The sequence below is a fragment of the Trachypithecus francoisi genome, unplaced genomic scaffold (assembly GCF_009764315.1).
Source record: "Trachypithecus francoisi isolate TF-2019V2 unplaced genomic scaffold, Tfra_2.0 Lachesis_group19, whole genome shotgun sequence".
NCBI classification, from domain to species: Eukaryota; Metazoa; Chordata; class Mammalia; order Primates; family Cercopithecidae; genus Trachypithecus; species Trachypithecus francoisi.
The window spans coordinates 9,743,362-9,763,420 of record NW_022681464.1 but is presented as its reverse complement, the minus strand read 5'-3'; the positions used below and the strand labels follow the sequence as shown (position 1 = coordinate 9,763,420).

Here is a 20,059-nt window from a genome sequence, read left to right as displayed (position 1 = left end):
TGTCTAGCTAACAGCAAGGAGTTTGTTCCAGCTCAATCCATGAGAGGTGGGAAGAAGAACAAAAAGTAAGACGAATAACAGGTTGAAGAATGTTACTACTGATTTAAGTGATGAAACAGACATAATTTTATATAGAAAGTGTAAGAGGTGGTAATGATAAAAATAATGCTGCTGCTGCTGATGACAATAATAATGGCTAACACTCAGTAAGCACTGGCTACGAGCTAAGCACTGTTCTAAATGCTTTACACACAGGTGCCATCATTATTCCCATTTGACAACTGAGAAGACTGAGGACAGAGAGGTAGGCAAGCTGCCCAAGGCACAGAACTAACAAACAGCAGAACCCAGACTGAAGCCCAGGCTGTCTGGCTCCAGCGCCTACTCTAAAGCTCTCTGCAGTGCTGCTGGGCAGTTTCTGCAGTCAGCTAGCTACAGTCTGATTAAGAGCCATGTATTCCTGAGATAACCCTTAATTCCATGAACCTCAGTTATAGCTAGGCACACTAGTGTGCCTGTAGTCCCCAAATACTAGGGAGGCTGGGAGCAGGAGAATGACTTAACAACAGGAGATTGAGACTAGCCTGTGCAACAAAGTAAGGCCCGGTCTCCAAAAACGTTTTTTAATTAAAAAAAAAAAAAAAAGAACCTCAGGCTGCACGCAGTGACTCACATCTGTAATCCCAGCACTTTGGGAGGCCAAGATGGGCAGATCACCTGAGGTCAGGAGTTTGAGACCAGCCTGATCAACATGGAGAAACTCCGACTACTAAAAATACAATGCGCTGGGCATGGTGGCGCATGCCTGTAATCCCAGCTACTTGGGAGGCTAAGGCAGGAGAATAGCTTGAACCCAGGAGGCAGAAGTTGCAGTGAGCCAAGATCACGCCACTGCACTCCAGCCTGGGCAACAAGAACGAAACTCCATCTCAAAAAAAAAAAAAAAACACTCAGTTAACTCCTCTGTAAAACAGGAATGGCAACAGCACAGCCTCAGCAAAGGGCTACTACAAAGATTAAATGAAAAAGTATACCTACGCTAGAATAAGGGCCAAATACAAGTTAGTTTAGACTATTAATAATTTCTTTGCAAGGATGATCATGAGATTAAAGTTCACAAAGATAACAAAGGGTCCTCTCAGTCAGTTTCCTACCTGAGTAGGTGTAGCCAAGCCCTCCACAAAGGAAGGAGTGATGTTGCCTGCCACAATCCAGTTCACCAAAGATGAGAGCAGACTCCGGTCACAATGGTAACCCAAGGCATTCTACACCGGGAGATGTGGAGCACAGAGAGGAGGCTTTAAGAAAAATCTTATCAATGACCTTTACAAGAGTATCAGCAACTGTCTTACTACAATACAAGATTCTGATAAGACAGAGATTTCAAGGATGTGTCCACCAGCAGCAATAGTCCAAGGCAGAATCAATAGTCCAGAGCCAAATCTAAAAACTGTATTGGGGGGAATCTTTTTAGAAAGCTACTATACTTAGGCCGGCCGCGGTGGCTCACACCTGTAATCCCAGCACCTTGGGAGGCCGAGGTGGGCAGGTCACCTGAGGTCAGGAGTTCAAGACTAGCCTGGCCAACATGGTGAAACCCAGTCTCTACTAAAAATACAAAAATGAGCTGGGCGTGGTGGCTCACACCTGTAATCCCAGCTACTCAGGAGGCTGAGGCAGGAGAATCGCTTGAACCCAGGAGGTGGAGGTTGCAGTGAGCTGTGATCATGCCATTGCACTCCAGCCTGGGCAACAAGAGCGAAACTCTGTCTCAAAAAAAAAACAAACAAACTACTATATCTAGCCAATCACTGAAAGATAAATTTTCTAACAGGTTTTTTACCTTATGTTGCTGGTAGAGTAATTTCTGTATGCAGTCTTCCTGCATCAGCTGAAAAGCTGCTTTACACAAGTGGTCCATGAGGAAGAGGATAGGTTGTTCTCGGTACCAGAGATGCTGGCTTATGAGAGCCTGAACCCAGAACTCCAACACAGCAACAGGGCCCACTTCATTGGGCTGAGTGCTTACAGATATGTGTGCCTGTGGAGAAAAGGCTCATGTGATGGGAAAGATAACAACCAGCCTCTCATTTTTTAAATAGCAATAAAATAATATCTACCTCCACTACAAAGCCCAAATCTACTGCCTTTCTTGGCCAAAAGCACACTGAGCCAAGTGATCTGAAATGACGAAAACATAAGCGTGCTAACACTAGAGGTGTGTTTAGGGGCTTGCAAGGGCCCTCACCTGGATCATGCTGTTGAGAAGTTTCACATTGTCCCCATGGCTGGCTCCTGTCAAGTGCTGTGCCACCTTGTGGGTGACCTGTTGTGTGACACCCTGAGGGACACCGCTGTCCAAGTGTAGGAACAAGAGGAGGTGCGACAAAAACCTGCCAAGCACACAGGAGGATGCACTTTACCTTCCAATCAGGAGTCAACAGAATTTTCCCCAGCTAATTACTTACGAGGAAACAAAAAATTCCTAAATTGGTCCCATTTTTTGACCAAACCACTATTTAAGAAGGGACTCTAGAAGAATAAAGTTTTCACATTTAACATGAGTTAAAAAGAATTCTATCTACCCACAGAGGTATAAGAACAGATCCATGACACACAAACACATGCAAGTTAAACAGCATTAGGAGAAAGACCCAAAGGCACCACTCTCCCCTCCTCACTCCCCACCTCCACGAATAAAGGCAGAGATGTTTCCAAACCATTCAGTTTCCAAACTTGCCTCATGCCCAGGGTGCCGATTCTTAAAAAGGGGTTGAGGGGTTGGGTGAGTAGTTCCCTGAACCTAACCCATTCCTACCAAAGTAAAGTCCCCAGGGGAGAAACCTGGGAATCCATATTTAATAAGCTCCTTTGGGCAAGTTGGAGACATACTGCTTGAAAAGACACACAACAGGGTAACTGTAATGCTCCCCTTGTGCCTTTGGATGTACTTCATGTCCCCACAGAACAGGGCTCCTCCACATGGGGTGAGGCCTCACCTCCCCTTTCATCACTCTTCATGAGGCCCCAGCCAGATGTTTTACTCTCTACTCCCTAGACAGGTTGTTCTCTTCCCGCCTTCCTATGCATCTTATCTGTTGGCAACACTGCACTATATGCACCGTAAACAATTAAAAACAATCTTTTCTATTGTTACAATGGCAAAGCCATTTGCTGCTCAATATCAGAAGCACGATTCCCAGAATCTCAGGGAAAAACCTGCTGCTTCATATACTTTATAAGCTTTAATAAGCAATTCAAAGTTATAATAAATGAAAAGGAAAAATATCTTTCATGGTAATAAAACTGAAGTAATCATTAGAATCACTGTTCATCAACCTGCATTCTAAACTGGGGTGCAGAATATTTTTGCCCCATAATACACTGTTGAAATAGCATTCCCTTTATTTTACTTAAGAAATCAGAAGACACAGTCAATTGTACTTGCTGGACTGTTTAAGAGTGTCTCCTGCCACAAATGGAACACACTTACTGCTCATTCTTCAGAAGGTAATACTGGCAAGGGTAAAATAAAGGTAGAATCTTATCCAGGACATGGACCACTGTTCTCAAATGTCTTGACTGGACCAGAACTCCCAACAGTGGGATGCCTTCTGCACAGAACTTCTCAATGCTACGGAAAAAGAGAAAGGCAATGAATATACAAGGTAGCTGGTTCATAAAATTCTGTTCTTCCAATGAGTTATGAGCCTTCAATACCTTGGGTTATCTCAGGTCTCCAGCACATGTTTTATACCCAGTCTTCACACAGAAATACTAGACCCCAATCTTCACACAGAAATTCTAGAATTGCAAAGGAACTTAAAAGTTAATCTGTATTTTCATTTTATGGATGAGGAAGGTGAAGTATCATGCCCAAATTCACATAATTTCCTAGGGTAAGGTCAAAATGAGAACTCAGTTTGCACATTTCTAATCCAAAGCACTCTCCACTACCATATTTTGTTTCTCAAACAGAGCTTCTCCTAAGAGAACCACAGGGGCTCTCCTTGTCTGGATATTCCCGCAAGGTGTCACAGCAAAGAGGAGACTCAAAAGTGAGCTCAATCTGTCAGTACAGGTTGACTATCCCTTATCTGAAATGCTTGAGACCAAAAGTGCTTTCTTAGATTTTGGAACACTCAAATCATACTTATAAGCTGAGCATCCCTAATCCAAAAGTCCAAAATCCAAAATGCTCCAATGAACGTTTTCTTTGAGTGGAATGTCAGAATTTAAAGTTTCAGATTTTGGAGCATTTCAAAGTTTAGGTTTTCAGATTAGGGATACTCAACCTGCATAAACTACAAAATTCTGCTGAAACCAATTTGGCATAAAATGTTTATTATTCTCTGCCTTACTTCAAAGAATCTATCTTTAAAAAATAATCTCAAATATGGAAAAAAATATAAAATATGATCCATGTACAGATGTGCTTTTCAGGTTTATTTTTAACTCTAAAACTCAGAGGTAGAAAATAACTTAAGGAAATTTTAGAAAAATCCTTTCAATTGGAAATACTATTGCATCATTTTAAAATAATACACATGATGACCAAAGGCAATGTGGAAAAACACTTCTGCTATAAAGATACTGGGGAATAAAACATAAAATTTTATACTCGTGATCATAACTACCAGTAAAGAAGTTATTTGTGGAGGGGAATACAGGGACAATGTCACAACAAAATAGTCATTGTACAACAGTGGCAGAAGCGAGTGGCTTTTTCTCCACTTTCCTACTTCTGCAGTTTGGTTATAACCACTTTAATTCTGGGGGGAAAAATCATTTCAAAAAATAAAGTAATTGTGCAAAGGTTATGCCACAAGGAAACTACTTACAATATTAAAGTGAAAAACTAAGGATATAAAATTATACATACTTTTTTAAAAGATCAAAGGAAAAATGATGGATGAAAATAAACAGAAAAAAATCAATGATTTTATGATGGGAAATATTCTGGGTGAATTTCTGACTACTCTTCTCTACAATGTCCGTAATATTATATTCACACATAACTTACGTCCCTGCCTACTCCGCCCATACCTAAGATTGTTTTAAGTTACTTCTGTATTCTAGTACACCTAATCCCAAATGCCCACCATGGAGTTTTACACTAGAGATCAGCCCCGAGAGGAAATGCTCATTCTCATTCTCACTCCCATTCAAGATTCTGTAATCAGCACAAATCAAAAATTATCTTTAGAGACAGTCCACAGCAGTATCAGTAAATAAAGAGCTATAATCCCAGAATGGATACAAGAAATTCGAGAAATCATAAAACACTTAAATTCAGATAACTGCACTCAAGAGAATCACGTTAGACACTGCTCTAGACATGCTACATGTGTTCTGACTCACTTAAGCCTCATAAAGTAAGTGTGATGTTATTATTACTCCCATTTTAGAGATGGGAAACCCAAAGTACAGGAAGCTGTTAATAACACTAGAGCTACTGGAAACAATATAAAGAGTGTCTTCCTAAGGACTCTTATCAGGTCTCCTCTTTTCCAAATCAATTCTACCTTCTTTTACTTGGCTTTCAAATATCTCCATAATTTGGCCCAAACACCTGATCACCTCCATTCTCCAACATGGATCACAGGGATCACTGAGAAGTGTTTCCTCATCATTTCCCCACCTCTCCCCTTACCCACTCAGACACCTGACTCTCCTTTCCACATTCATTCAACCCACCAGCATTTGTTGAATACCTACTAAGTATAAGATCTGGAGATACACAATTGAACAAGACAATGTCCCTACCTTCATAGAGCAAACAGTCCATGAGGAGCGGGGGAGAATACAATGACAATAAAACACAGTGAGTGTACTGTTCAGAATGTACAGGAGCTGCACGTGGCAGGAAATGCCCCTTGAGCTGCATCTTCAACAAACTGTGGGCACTAAGTAACTGTAAGAGGAACACAACATCACTCTGCTCATTAGCCTAGGATGTTGTCTTAGTCCATGTTGCACTGCTATAAAGGAATACGAGAGACTGGGCAGTTAATAAAGAAAAAAAGGTTTATTTGAGTCATAATTCTGCTGGCTGGAAGACTGGGCATCTGGTGAGAGCCTCAGGCTGCTTCCACACATGGCAGAAGGCCAACAGGAGCTGGCAGGTTCAGAGATCACATGGTGAGACAGGAAGTGAGGAGGAGGCGGGGTGCCAGGCTCTTTTTAACAACCAGTTCTCATGGGAACTAAGTCAAGAACTCATTACTGAGAGGATGGCACCAAGACATTCATGAGGGATCAGCCCGCAAGACCCAAACACCTCCCATTAGGTCCCATCTCCAACAATGGGGATCAAATGTCAACATGAGGTTTAGGGGGACAAACATCCAAACTATGACAGACGTCTTGTCTAATTTAAGACTCCTTTCCAAAACTCAGCTCTTCCACTTAGGTATCGACTCTACTGATCTCTCCTTCCTTTACATTCTTTCTGCTCAGCTTCTAAGTAGTTCTCAATCCAGGGTATACATTAGAGATACCTAGAGAACTGGCCCCCAGCCCATTTAGGCCAGGATTCTCACCCTTTTCCCTGCACTGGGATTTTTAAAGGGCTCCAAAAGTAAATCTAAAGAACAGCAGAAGTTGAGAACCACTGTTCTCCACATACCATCCAGCCTGCAATTATATTCTACAGTACTGCTGATTGATTTACGTCTATCATCTCAACTAAACTGTCAGCAACCCGAGGGAAGCTATCAAACAATTCTGTATCTCTCCTACTTCACAGAACAAGGCTGAAGACTACAGCTGATTGCAACTGGTATCCCACTGAAATTACACTTAATGTGGAACAAGATGTTGAAATGAGGATGCTAAAAAGAGTTACGGTGAGTCTAAAACACAAGAATCAAAAAGCAGAGGTCAAAGAGTCTGAAGACAAATGAATAGACTAGAAAAAGATTAATGTATAAGAAAAGAATCTTTAAAGGAAAGGATGTTTAACCAACTGAGAAGTCATTCATGCATTCAGTTATTTACTGCAGCAGATATAGTCTTCATCACTAGGGATAAAATGGCAACACAAGACAAATGCCGTTCCTGGGCACTTCTCTCCTAGAAGTTATATATAACTGAATCTCTGAGAAAATTAAACAGATTAACTATGATATAGTGTGATAAATGCTCCAGTGGAAGACATACAGACAGCTATGGGCTCATATCAGAGAGGCATATGACCTGCTCAGGCATTTCATTCTTCTAGACAGTTAAGGGGACCTCTAGTTAAGAAAACCAAACACCGCATGTTCTCACTCATAGGTGGGAATTGAACAGTGAGAACACTTGGACACAGGATGCGGAACGTCACACACTGGGGCCTGTCGTGGGGTGGGGGGAGGGAGGAGGGATAGCATTAGGAGAAATACCTAATGTAAACGACGAGTTAATAGGTGCAGCAAACCAACATGGCACATGTATACCTATGTAACAAACCTGCATGTTGTGCACATGTACCCTAGAACTTAAAGTAAAATTAAAAAAAAAAAAAAAAAGAAGCCTGAGTTGGGCTGCCATCAATTTTTCAAAAATTTTTCTACAGGTGATCAATTATTTTTATTTGATCACAATTCTGAGGAACAGAGTATGAATCTACTGCTGACATGAACATTGCACTCCAGGAGACAAGCAGAACTCTCTTCATAACATAACAAGGTGACTTGCTTGTACAAATCTCAAGTATGTGAATTTGGGCAGCATCTCCCCTTGATAAGCTGTTAATCAAGGATTATTATTTGGCCCTAATTACTCCTCAATAGGTTTGACAGAGGCCTCAGAACTTGGGATATGAAAGATAAAATTCTAGAACTATCTATAAGGTTCAGTAACCCTAGTGGTTCAGCCCAACACTGTACCTGTGGCCCACAGCTGTCATAGATAAGGCTAGATAACAGCCAATGGGCATGCCCGCTTTCACAGCCTTCAAGAGAGGATGAAACGTGGGTGACTCTGTCATGTCAGGCACAGTGATGGAGAAGGGAACAGCTGGACAATTCTGCTGTATTCCATAATCGTTTTTGTGCAGTTTTAGCCTCAAGATTAAATTCCAGGCCCATTGGTTAAATGAGGTCTCGGGCGTCTCTCCATATCGAACAATACTGGCCAAATATGAAACCTAAAACAATTATTTATTTTAAGCCACATTAGTCACACACAAATTAAATCAGTAAGCTCCTACACTCAACTCCTTTTGTGACCAACAATGCCCTCAAAAGAGAGGAATATTCTACTTGCTGGTCTCCAATTAACGTTTATTGCACTCTATCAAAGCAATTTCTCACTCGCAACTTCTGCTTACTTACTAGTCACTCTGTGAACCTGATCTTAGCTCATGTAAAAGAAAAGTGGCACAAAAGTTGATACTCAATGAATAGTGTGCTGATAAATAAGTTTAACCATCAGATGGAGGTCTCATTTACAGCACTTGCCAGTTTTGGTGGTGTAAAAATTCCCACCATGGTCAATTTTAAGCTACCAATAGTTTAATAACCTGGCTTGCAAAGTTCCTAAAAATTTAAGTCAGTTTTCCAGAGCCAGTACAACCAAGCTCTAACACACCACTGTAGTTCAACTCAAATCCTGTAATATTAGAATAGTTATATAAAGGCTATTTTTTAAAGAAGAATCTTTATCAAACCATAGAAGTCAATTATAGCATCTTAAATTGCCAGAAATGTTCTTAGGATACCTAACGGTCAATAGTATAAGTTTATCATCTTTATTTCTAAATGTCTTGGGAAGATAAAGATTCATGTTTCCAACACAGAAGAGAAAGAAATACCTGCTTCATACTTTCAGAAAGAATCCCAGCATATGGCTTCTGTGCAAGGTACTTCTGGTAAGCTTCAAGAACCATTAAAGCCACTTCAGAATGGACTGCTTGATCCAGATGAAGGGTACCCTTTTAAAGACAAAAACAGTCACAAACATACAACCTTGGTTTTGTTTTGTTTTGTTTTTGTAACTTTGAATCAAAACACTATACAGAATAGTAAAAAAGGATCTTCGATGCAGAAGCTAAATGTTCCAAAAATCACATCCCACACAATGAAGCTACAAAATGAGAACAGGCAAAAAACTGTCAAGGGCCATAACACTGCACCTAGATAGGTTTGAACCTGACTTAACCTCTACTCCAGCCAAAAAGGTTATCTTTGAATGTCATACCCCATTCCACCCAAGAATCTCTACAAACACTTCAGGTCAAGGGCAATGCCACAAACCAGGAAGATGCTTAGTTAATTAAACAGAAAAATATTTAATAAACTGTCTGGGCATGATGGCTCCTGCCTGTAATCCTAGCACTTTGGGAAGCCAAGACAGACAGATAACTTGAGGTCAGGAGTTCAAGACCAGCCTGGCCAACATGGTGAAACCTTGTCTCTACTAAAAATATAAAAATTAGCCAAGTGTGGTGGTGCATGCCTGTAGTTCCAGCTACTTGGGAGCCTGAAGCAGCAAAATTGATTGAACCCAGGAGGCAGCGGTTGCAGTGAGCCAAGATCGTGCCACTGGGTTACAGAGTAAGATTCTGACTCAAAAAAAAAAAAAACAAAAAGAAAGATATTTAATAAATTATGTCTACATTCCCTTTTCCTGTTCTATCATTAGTTAAATAAGACACTCGGCAACACAGGTAAAATATTCCTTCTGGTGCCTGAAGTTGCCTATCAAATTTCTTACTCTATCTTCCTTTGCAACCTGAAAAAATACATTCTTTAAACCTTTCAGAAAGATGACTTTCCTAACTCTAACAAAGGCATGAGAAGACTCTCATGCAACTCTTCGAGAGGAGAGCCTGGGTGATTCTGTTCACAAGCCAGAGAATGTGAAGGTGGAAAACAGCTCCCTGCAGCTCTTGCCTACAAGCATGTCAATGAGAGAGGGCCCAGATGAATCTATGGGCCGTCCCAGGTGGTCAAGGACACCTCAGCAGAAAAGCTCCCGGGCTTCAGTTTCCTCATCTGCACAAGAGGTATCATGCTGTCCAGATGCAAGATGGCTTCCAGGACTAAATGACTTGCTCAGTACAAAACCTGTCAGACAGGTGTAAAGGGCTGAGTTTTCCGCCACTTTCCCTTTTAAATGTTAATCTTTTGATGGAGGAGCTAACAAATAAGGTCCAAGGTAAAGAGGCAGGGAAGGTTTTGTAACAGTGAATACCACTTGAAATGGATCTCTGAAGATACATGCTACAGAGCAAACCCTTAATAATAACCACACTACTGAGTACTTAATGTGTGGCAAGAATCATCCTAAACATCTTGCGTTTCCCCGTTTGTTTAATCCTTACAACAACTCTGTGCGCACTGGCAAGCACTTGTAATCCCAGGTACTCAGCAGAAGGCTCTCTTAAGCCCAGGAGTTCGAGGCCAGCCTGGGCGGCATAGTGAGACTCCATCTCAAAACAAAACAAAAAACAACCCTGTGAGATACTGAGGTATACTCATTAACATGAATGTTTACAAATAAGCAACCAAGGCCCAAAGAGTTTAGGAAACTTGCTCAGAGTCACACAGCCAGAAGGTGGCAGAGCTGGGATCAGAACCCAAGCAGGCTGGCTTAGAGCTCAGACTATTAACCAACACACAATGTTTCAGAAAACAACTCTGACAATGACATGCAAGACAAATTACAGGAGAAAAAGGAACCAGAGGCAGAAGAGGCAATTAGGAGAAACTAAAGTAGCCAGAGACAAAACAACAGATACAGCCGGGCACGGTGGATCATGCCTGTAATCCCAGCACTTTGGGAAGCCAAGGCAAGGCAGATCACTTGGGGTCAGGAGTTCGAGACCAGCCTGGCCAACATGGCGAAACCCTGTCTCTACTAAAAAATACAAAAATTAGTCAGGCGTGGTGGCATGCACCTGTAATCCCAGTTACTTGGAAGCCTGATGTAGGTGAATCGCTTGAACCTGGGAGGCGGAGGTTGCAGTGAACCAAGATCATGACACTGCACTCCAGCCTGGGTGACAGGGCAAGACTCTGTCTCAAAAAAATAAAAATAAAAAATAAAAACACATACATGTGAATAAGGAAAAAGGGAAGAATTTTCAATGTGGAACAATTTATCTTCATTTAATAGTTGCTCATTCTGCAAAAGAGAATTAAAGAGAAAATCCTAAACTCTGACATAGCTAAAAGAATTTGTAGACCTTGCAAATGGTACTCAAAAATGTTAGTGTCTTGAGAAAATCCTTCTTTGAAACGGATGCATGTACAACCTCCAGTCTCCACGGAATGGTTTGAACACATACCTGTTTAGCAAATCCCCAATTCAGTCCTTCAAGAATAACACAGGCCAGTTTATTCTTCACCACTGTCAGGTTGTAATTCAGTAACCAATCCCGAATCACCGCTATCTCAGATGCAGAAGGTTGCCAAAGATACAAAGGCAATTCTTTAAACAAGTATAGAGAAACCTTATTAAAAAGAAAATAATAATCATTAAAATAAAGACTTAGAACAATACTATATTACTACAGTATTATATGATTAAACTGCTTATAAAAAATTTTTTCCAAAAGGAACTGGGGTTTTGTTTAATTTTTAGACAAATGAAATGGAATTCACGGACAACCAAATCAAGTGGGTATTAAAATTGATGACACATCAAAAGCACATTTTGTAATCCTTTGTAAACATCAATCTTTTTTAAATATTCAAATCAGTATGCTTCAGTTTAGGTAAACCACCATGCTAATGCACATTTTTAAAATCGTGATAAATCAGGGGACAGTTATTCACTCTGCAAAAGAATTTAGCACTTTAAGTAATTATTCATTCTATGGCAATTAAAAAGATACTCTATTGGCTTCCAAGCCATCTAGGCCAGGGGTGGGGTGAGTGGGAGGGTGGTAAGATGAAACAAGATCAACCAAGAGACCAAGAGTTGATAGTTACTGTTAGAACTTGATGATAGGTCATTATACCATACTATTCTCATTACTTTTATATGTATTTGAAATAATTCACAATACAAAGTTTTTAAATCCTATTTACAGAAAGTCTACAGCACTACTTTTAAAACAACACATCCGAGTATGCAAATTAAGATAAATCTGGGCCAGGCATGATGGTTCATGCCTGTAATCCCAGCACTTTGGGAGGCCCAGGCGGACAGATCACCTGAGGTCAGGAGTTCGAGACCAGCCTGGCCAACGTAGTGAAACCCCATCTCTACTAAAAATACAAAAATTAGCCAGGTGTGATGGCATGTGCCTGTAGCCCCAGCTACTCAGGAGGCTGAGGCAGGAGAATCACTTGAGCCCAGGAGGTGGAGGTTACAGTGAGCTGAGATTGTGCCACTGCACTCCAGCCTGGGCGACAGAGTGAGATTCCATCTCAAAAAAAAAAGATAAATCTGAGTTCAGTTAATAAAGTTTGCTTTAAGGGAGACTGATCAGAAGAACAATTCATTTTACAATGTCTAGAATAGTGCTGTACAATGGAAAAACAATGCAAGTCATATGTGCAATTTTAATTTTTCTAAGAGCCACATTTTTAAAAGCCAAAAGAAACAAGTAAAATTAATTTTAATAATGTATTTTATTTAATCTGCTGTCCAAAATATTATCATTTCAACCTGTAACTATTAGATAGAATTGAGATGTGTTATATTCTTTTGTTAATACAAAGTCTTCAAACCTCAGTGAATATTTTACAGTTAGAGCACATTTCAACTTGGACTAGCCACTTTTCAAGGGCTCCATCTACAGCCACATGTGTCTAGCAGCACCATATCAAACAACCCAGGTCTAGATACTGGCATTTATCAGGTTCCTGCACTGTTCCAAACTGAAGCCAAAACAAAATTTTTAAATAGAATTTCAACTTTTATATTCATAAGGTACATGTGCAGGTGTTACATGAGTATACTGTGTGATGCTGAGGTCTGAGGTAAAAATGATCCCATTACCCAAAACAAAATTAAAAAAAAAATAGTAGAAAGAGTGAATTTTAAAGAAACCACTCCTTTCCTTTTTAAATTCTTCCATGTGTGTTTACTTAATTACATTTTCATGAGGATTCATTAATATAGGTCTTGGATCTTTCAAATAAAATGGTAAAATGAAAATTTCAAAAACAGAAAAGCCCTACTGTACGCTGCAAGTATCTGACAGAAAGAGCAAAACAGTAGTGCTAGAACAATCAAGTACAGCAATGAGATCTGTCCAGAAAAGCATCTAGCCTAGTTATGTAAAATAATGGCATGGCATATATCTGTACATCATAGTGGTAGAACAATCAGTATAGCAATGAGATCTGTCCAGAAAAGCATCTAGCCCAGCTATATAAAATAATGGCTTGGCACATATCTGTTCATCATAATGCTAGAACAATCAGTATAGCAGTGAGATCTGTCCAGAAAAGCATCTAGCCCAGCTATGTAAAATAATGGTATGGCATATCTGTCCATCAAGAATGAAAGTGAAGCTATCAGAAAAGACCACAAGAGACATTAAAAGAATAACAAGAGACTACTATAAACAACTCTATGCCAATACATACAACAAGTCAGATGAAATGGGAAAAATCCCTTTAAAAACATATCTTACCAAAACTGACTCAGGAAAAAATAAAAACTTGAATAGTCCCTTATCTGTTAAAGAAATCCAATTGTTGACAGGCACAGTGGCTCATGCCTGTAATCCCAGCACTTTGGGAAGCCGAGGCAGGCAGATCACTTGAGGTCGGAGTTTGAGACCAGTCTGGCCAACATGGTAAAACTCCATCTCTACAAAAAATACAAAATCAGCTGGGAATGGTGGTGTGTGCCTGTAATCCCAGCTACTGGGGAGGCTGAGGCAGGAGAATCACTTGAATGCAGGAGGCAGAAGTTGCAGTGAGCCAAGATTGCCACCACACTCCAGCCTGGGTGACTGAGCAAGACTCTGTCTAAAAAAAAAAAAAGAAATCCACTGTGTTGGCCAGGCACGGTGGCTCACGCCTGTAATCCCAGCACTTTGGGAGGCTGAGGCAGGTGGATCACCTGAGATCAGGAGTTCAAGACAAGCCTAGTCGACATGGTGAAACCCTGTCTCTATTAAAAATACAATAATTAGCTGGGCATGGTGGCATGTGCCTGTAATCCCAGCTACTCAGGAGGTTGATGCAGGAGAATTGCTTGAACCTGGGAGGCAGAGGTTGCAGTGAGCCAAGATTGTGCCACTGCACTGCAGCCTGGACGACAGAGTGAGCGTCTGTCAAAAAAAAAAGAAAAAGAAAAGAAAAGAAAAGAAAAAAGAAAAGATCCAATGTATGATCAAAAGACTTCCCACAAAGAAAACTCCACACCCAGATGATTTCACTGGTAAATTCCATCAAAAAGTCAAAGAGGAATTAATAGTAATTATGCAAAAACTCTTTCAGAAAACAGAGGAGGAGCAAATGCTTTCCAACTCATGTTATGAAGCTAACATAGCTAAAACCAAACCTAGTAAAGACATAACAAGAAATGAAATGACAGAGCAACATCCCTCATGAACATATGTAAAAACTGTCAACAAAATATTGTCAAATTGAATCTACCAATACCTCAAAAGAATAATACTTGATGATGATCAAGTGTTTTTTATTCCAGAAACACACAATGGCAGTTTAACATTAGAAAACCGGTCAGTGTAACTCATCAACTTAAGAGAATGAAGGAAAAAAATCACACGATTATCTCATATGAATGTGGAAAAACCACTTGAATACTCATTCATGAAGAAAACTCAGCAAACTGGAAATAGAAAGATACTTCCTCAGCCTATTATAATGCACTTTTGATAGGAAATCAGGCAAGAATGTCCATTCTCACTAATTCTATTCAACACTGTAATAAAGGGCCTAGAGTCAATGCACTAAGGCAAGAAAAAAAATAATAAAGGCATAACAATTAGAAAGAAGAATCCAATTAAGAATTTCAGTGAGAGTTCTCAATAAAATAGGATTTACACAATATGTTTTAAAATATATTTATGCTTTCACCAAAAGTAAAAGTATCACTAACTTTACTTGAAGAGGTTAAAGGAAAGATGCATGGATTTCACTATCAAAAATAGAATGTGTCCTCTGAAGTGGGCCAATTTTTGAAATTATACAGTAGGCCAAAAGAAAAATAAAACATCAATTTGCAGGTTGTCACCAAATAAATCTCTGAGTTTTATACTCTGAGATCTCCCAAAAGGTTTTGTCCTTATCAACACTTATCCTAACCCACAGCAATCTCTACACAGGATGTGCCTCATGCTAGGCCTCTAGAACAGAAAGTTATCCTCAGACATACTCCAAGTGTGTCACTGAAAGTCCAGAGCCCCCAGCCACAGCTCATTCTCAGATTCTGGAGCTAGGGTCTGATTCCAGATTAGCCCAAGGTCACTGTGAAAATATTCAAGGCCATCATATCCATCTGAAAGCATGGGGGCTTAAACAACTTCCTCCAAAAACCTCACAAGTTCATAGAGCACAATGGAACCACATGTATAAACCAGCAGTGTACGCAACTTACACTGAAACATTGTGGTTTCAATTTTCACACTTAAAGTTAAGCAAATTTGTGGGCAAATTTACTACTAGAAGTATTATGGCCAAATTTAAAAAATAAATGTAGGCCGGGCGTGGTGGCTCACACCTGTAATCCCAGCACTTTGGGAGGCCAAGGTAGGTGGATCACAAGGTCAGGAGTTTGAGACCAGCCTGGCCAACATGGTGAAACCCCGTCTCTACTATAAATCAGCCAGGCGTGGTGGTGCGCGCCTGTAATCCCAGCTACTCGGGAGGCAGGATAATCGCTTGAACCCAAGAGGCAGGGGTTGCAGTGAGCCAAGATTGCACCACTGCACTCCAGCCTGGAGATAGAGCAAGACTGTCTCGGGAGAAAAAAAAAAGGAGCTAAAAACAAGAAAAACACTTGAGAAAAATGTCATGAGCTCCAACGGAAAGAATCATATGATCCACTGTACATTTCTCCAGAATTCATCCACTAATCACTCAAGAAGAAGCAACAGAAAACTTCCTACTGTATTGAACTGTATATGAAAAGCTTTTCATCTCAATATAATCATCTTGCAGTAGTATACAACGTTTTTCTTAAAAGGAAAATGCACCATGTACTGCCATTATGGAAAACAGTATGATGGCTCCTCAAAAGATTAAAAATAAAATTATGACATGATCCAGCAATTCTACTTCTGAGAATATGCCCGAAAGAACCGAAAGCAAGGCCTGAAAGAGATGTTTTTATATCCACATTCATAGAAACATTATTCACAATAGTCAAAAGGCAGAAGCAACCCAAGTCCCTATCAACGAATGAATGGATAAACAAAAAGTTACACACACACACAGACACACACACGCACCAAGGAATTATTATACAGGCTTAAAAATGAAGTAAATGCTGACACATACTACAACATGGATGAACCTTGAGGATATCATGCTAGGTGAAATAAACCAGTCACAAAGACCACACATTACATAGTTCCATTAATATGAAATGTCTGAAATAGGAAAAAATCTAGAGACAGACATTAGATTAGGGCTTAGGGCCCTACTCTATGAAAGTTGCTTAGGACCCCAACCTAAGAAAGTTGCTTAGAGCTGAAGGAGATAGAAGAGTAAGAGTAATAGTTGGGCCAGGCACAGTGGCTCATGCCTGTAATCCCAGCACTTTGGGAGACTGAGGCGGGTAGATCACCTGAAGTCAGGAGTTCAAGACCAGCCTGACCAACATGGTGAAATGTTGGGAGCAAGCAACCCAAAATCCAGCCATAAACTGGCCCCAAAACTGGCCATAAACAAAATCTCTGCAGCACTGTAACATGTTCATAATGGCCCTAACGCCCACACTGGAAGGTTGTGGGTTTACAGGAATGAGGGCAAGGAACACCTGGCCCACCCAGGGCAGAAAACCGCTTAAAGGCATTCTTAAGCCACAAACAATAGCATGAGCGATCTGTGCCTTAAGGACGTGCTCCTGCTGCAGTTAACTAGCCCAACCTATTCCTTTAATTCGGCCCATCCTTTTGGTTCCCATAAGGGATACTTTTAGTTAATTTAATATCTCTAGAAACAATGCTAATGATTGGTTTGCTGTTAATAAATACGTGGGTAAATCTCTGTTCGGGGCTCTCAGCTCTGAAGGCTATGAGACCCCTAATTCCCACTTCACACCTCTATATTTCTGTGTGTGTCTATAATTCCTCCAGCGCCACTGGGTTAGGGTCTCCCCGACTGATCTGATCTCATCAAGTGGCGCCCAACGTGGGCCCTCAAATCCAGGTCGAAGGGTCGCCAGAGCGATGGTTAGAATGGAAAACTAGCTGGAGGACACCCGAGTACTCTTAAAACAATCCCCATGGTGAGTAAGAAGGGGAGCTCAGAAGCATCGGAGTAACAGTGGGACAGGTGTGGGGTCTGGTTCGTTCTCCCTTGGAACTTTTTCACACTGATAATGAGGAGGAAGGAGAGTATAGCAAAGTAACAGAAGAGGTTACAGAGCATGTTTATTTACCAGCTAAAGCTACAGCAGCAAAAGAAGGAGAGGTTCATCCCTACCCTTCTGCACCCCCTCATTATTATTTTGAAGAAAAAGATCCTCCAAATCTTTCTTTTCCAGAGGACACTGGGCGAAAAGTAGTTGCCCCAGTGACTGCCCGAGCAGCACCTCGAGCGACCACTCTTAGTTCTATTCAGGTAGGACTTCAGAAAGCTAGACGAGAGGGTGATTTAGAGGCTTGGCAGTTCCCTGTTAGAACACACCCCACAGATCAACAGGAAAATATTACAGATACATTTGAGCCTTTTCCTTTTAAATTACTCAAAGAATTTAAACAAGTTATAAATCAGTATAGACCAGGTTCTCCTTTTGTAATGGGACCGTTAAAGAATGTTGCTGTTTCTAGTCAAATGATACCTACTGACTAGGACGCTGTTACTCAAGCTTATCTAACTCCTGCTCAGTTCTTACAATTTAAAACTTGGTGGGCAGATGAAGCTTCCATTCAGGCTGCTCACAATGCCCAGGCCCAACCTCAAATTAATATAACTGCAGACCAACTTTTGGGGGTTGGTGGCTGGGCTGGTTTTCGATACACAAGTGGTCATGCAGGATGATGCCACAGAACAGTTTAGAGGAGTGTGCATTAGAGCTTGGGAAAAAAATCACTTCAGGTGGGGAACAATACCCTTCCTTTAGTGCTATAAAACAGAGTCCAAGAGAACCATATGTTGATTTTATAGCTCGGTTACAGGAGTCTCTTAAAATTGCAGATTTGGCTGCTCAGGATATAGTGTTGCAGTTATTAGCTTTTGACAATGCTAATCCCGAATGCCAGGCTGTTCTGCGATCTATCAGAGGGAAAGCATATTTAGTTGATTATATCAAGGCCTGTGATGGTATCGGAGGTAATCTGCACAAAGCTACTCTGCTAGCACAGGCAATGGCAGGCCTGAGAGATGAAAAAGGAAATACTCCATTTCCTGGAGCTTGTTTTAACTGTGGGAAGCATGCTCATACTAAAAAAGAATGTAGAAAAAAATCAGCGAGTCAGGCCGCCAGATAGGGGAAAAAAGAAAACTGTTGAGCCTGAAGTATTTCCACAATGTAAAAAAGGAAAACATTGGGCTAATCAGTGTCACTCTACGTTTGATAAAGATGGGAACCCGATTTCAGGAAACGCCATGAGGGGCCCGTCCCGAGCCCCGTTCTAAACCAGGGCATTTCCAGCTCAGGCCATTCCCTCACCCCTGTGCAATGTCTGTCCCCCACCACAGCTGGTAGTGCTGCAGTAGATTTATGCTGCACAAAAGCTGTGAGCCTTCTGCCTGGGGAATCCCTGCAAAAGGTCCCAACAGGAGTCTGTGGACCCTTGCCAGCAGGCACAATAGGATTACTTTCAGGAAGGTCTGGTTTAAGTTTAAAAGGCACACAAATAACATGCAGGAGTCATTGATTCAGATTACAATGGGGAAATTCAAACTGTTGTATCTACGTCTGTTCCCTGGAAAGCAGAGTCCAGGAGAGCGCATAGCACAGCTCCTGACTGTGCCGTATGTGGGAATGGGGAAAAGTGAAATTAAATGAACAGGAGGATTTGGAAGCACATATAAACAAGGCAAAGCAGCTTATCGGGTAAATCAAATTACTGATAAACGTCCTACCTGTGAAATAACTATTCAGGGAAAGAAATTTAAAGGTTTGGTAGATACAGGAGCGGACATTTCAATCATTTCTCTACAGCACTGGCCATGCACATGGCCAATTCAACCCATTCAATTTAACATAGTTGGAGTTGGTAAAGCCCCTGAAGTATATTAAAGTAGTTATATTTTGCATTGTGAAGGGCCCAATGGACAACCTGGGACTATTCAACCAATTATAACTTCTGTACCTAAAAATTTATGGGGAAGAGATTTATTACAACAATGGGGAGCACAAGTTCTAATTTCAGAACAATTATATGGTCCTCAAAGTCAACATACAATGCATGAAATGGGGTATGCCCCTGGTATGAGAGTAGAAAAAAATTCGCAAGGTTTAAAAAGTTCCCACCAAAGATTAAGATACCATTTTTGATGGTGGCCATTGTTAAGCCTCCAGAACCTATACCTTTAAAATGGTTAACAGATAAGCCCATTTGGATAGAACAATGGCCACTAAGTAAAGAGAAACTGGAGGCTTTAGAGACATTAGTTACTGAACCATTAGAAAATGGGTACATAGCTCCAACATTTTCTCCTCGGAACTCTCCAGTTTTCATAATTAAGAAAAAAATCAGGTAAATGGAGAATATTAACTGACTTAAGAGCTATCAATTCAGTTATACAACCCATGGGAGCATTACAGCCAGGATTGTCTTCTCCTGCTGTCATTCCAAAAAACTGGCTTTTAATAGTCATAGATTTAAAACACTCTTTCTTTACTATCCCCTTAGCTGAGCAAGACTGTGAATGGTTTGCATTTACAATCCCTGCAGTAAACAAACTGCAGCCTGCTAAGTGTTTTCATTGTTTTACAGATGGGGTCTACTAATGGTAAAGCTTCTTATTCT

The 20,059-nt window shown here is 40.7% G+C and overlaps 1 protein-coding gene across 3 annotated transcripts in view; it reads right to left on the bottom strand.

Annotated features, from left to right (window-relative positions):
• Positions 1–20,059, bottom strand: part of EPG5 (ectopic P-granules autophagy protein 5 homolog) — a 142,129-nt gene that overhangs the window by 79,491 nt on the left and 42,579 nt on the right. For all 3 annotated transcript variants that reach the window (XM_033177856.1, XM_033177855.1, XM_033177854.1), the window contains exons 14-20: positions 11,276–11,440; positions 8,798–8,917; positions 7,872–8,131; positions 3,494–3,634; positions 2,249–2,393; positions 1,844–2,041; positions 1,155–1,265 (exon numbers count right to left, since the gene is read on the bottom strand). In XM_033177856.1, coding sequence (XP_033033747.1) covers positions 1,155–1,265; positions 1,844–2,041; positions 2,249–2,393; positions 3,494–3,634; positions 7,872–8,131; positions 8,798–8,917; positions 11,276–11,440 — 1,140 coding nt within the window. The remainder of the gene's footprint in view (positions 1–1,154; positions 1,266–1,843; positions 2,042–2,248; positions 2,394–3,493; positions 3,635–7,871; positions 8,132–8,797; positions 8,918–11,275; positions 11,441–20,059) is intronic.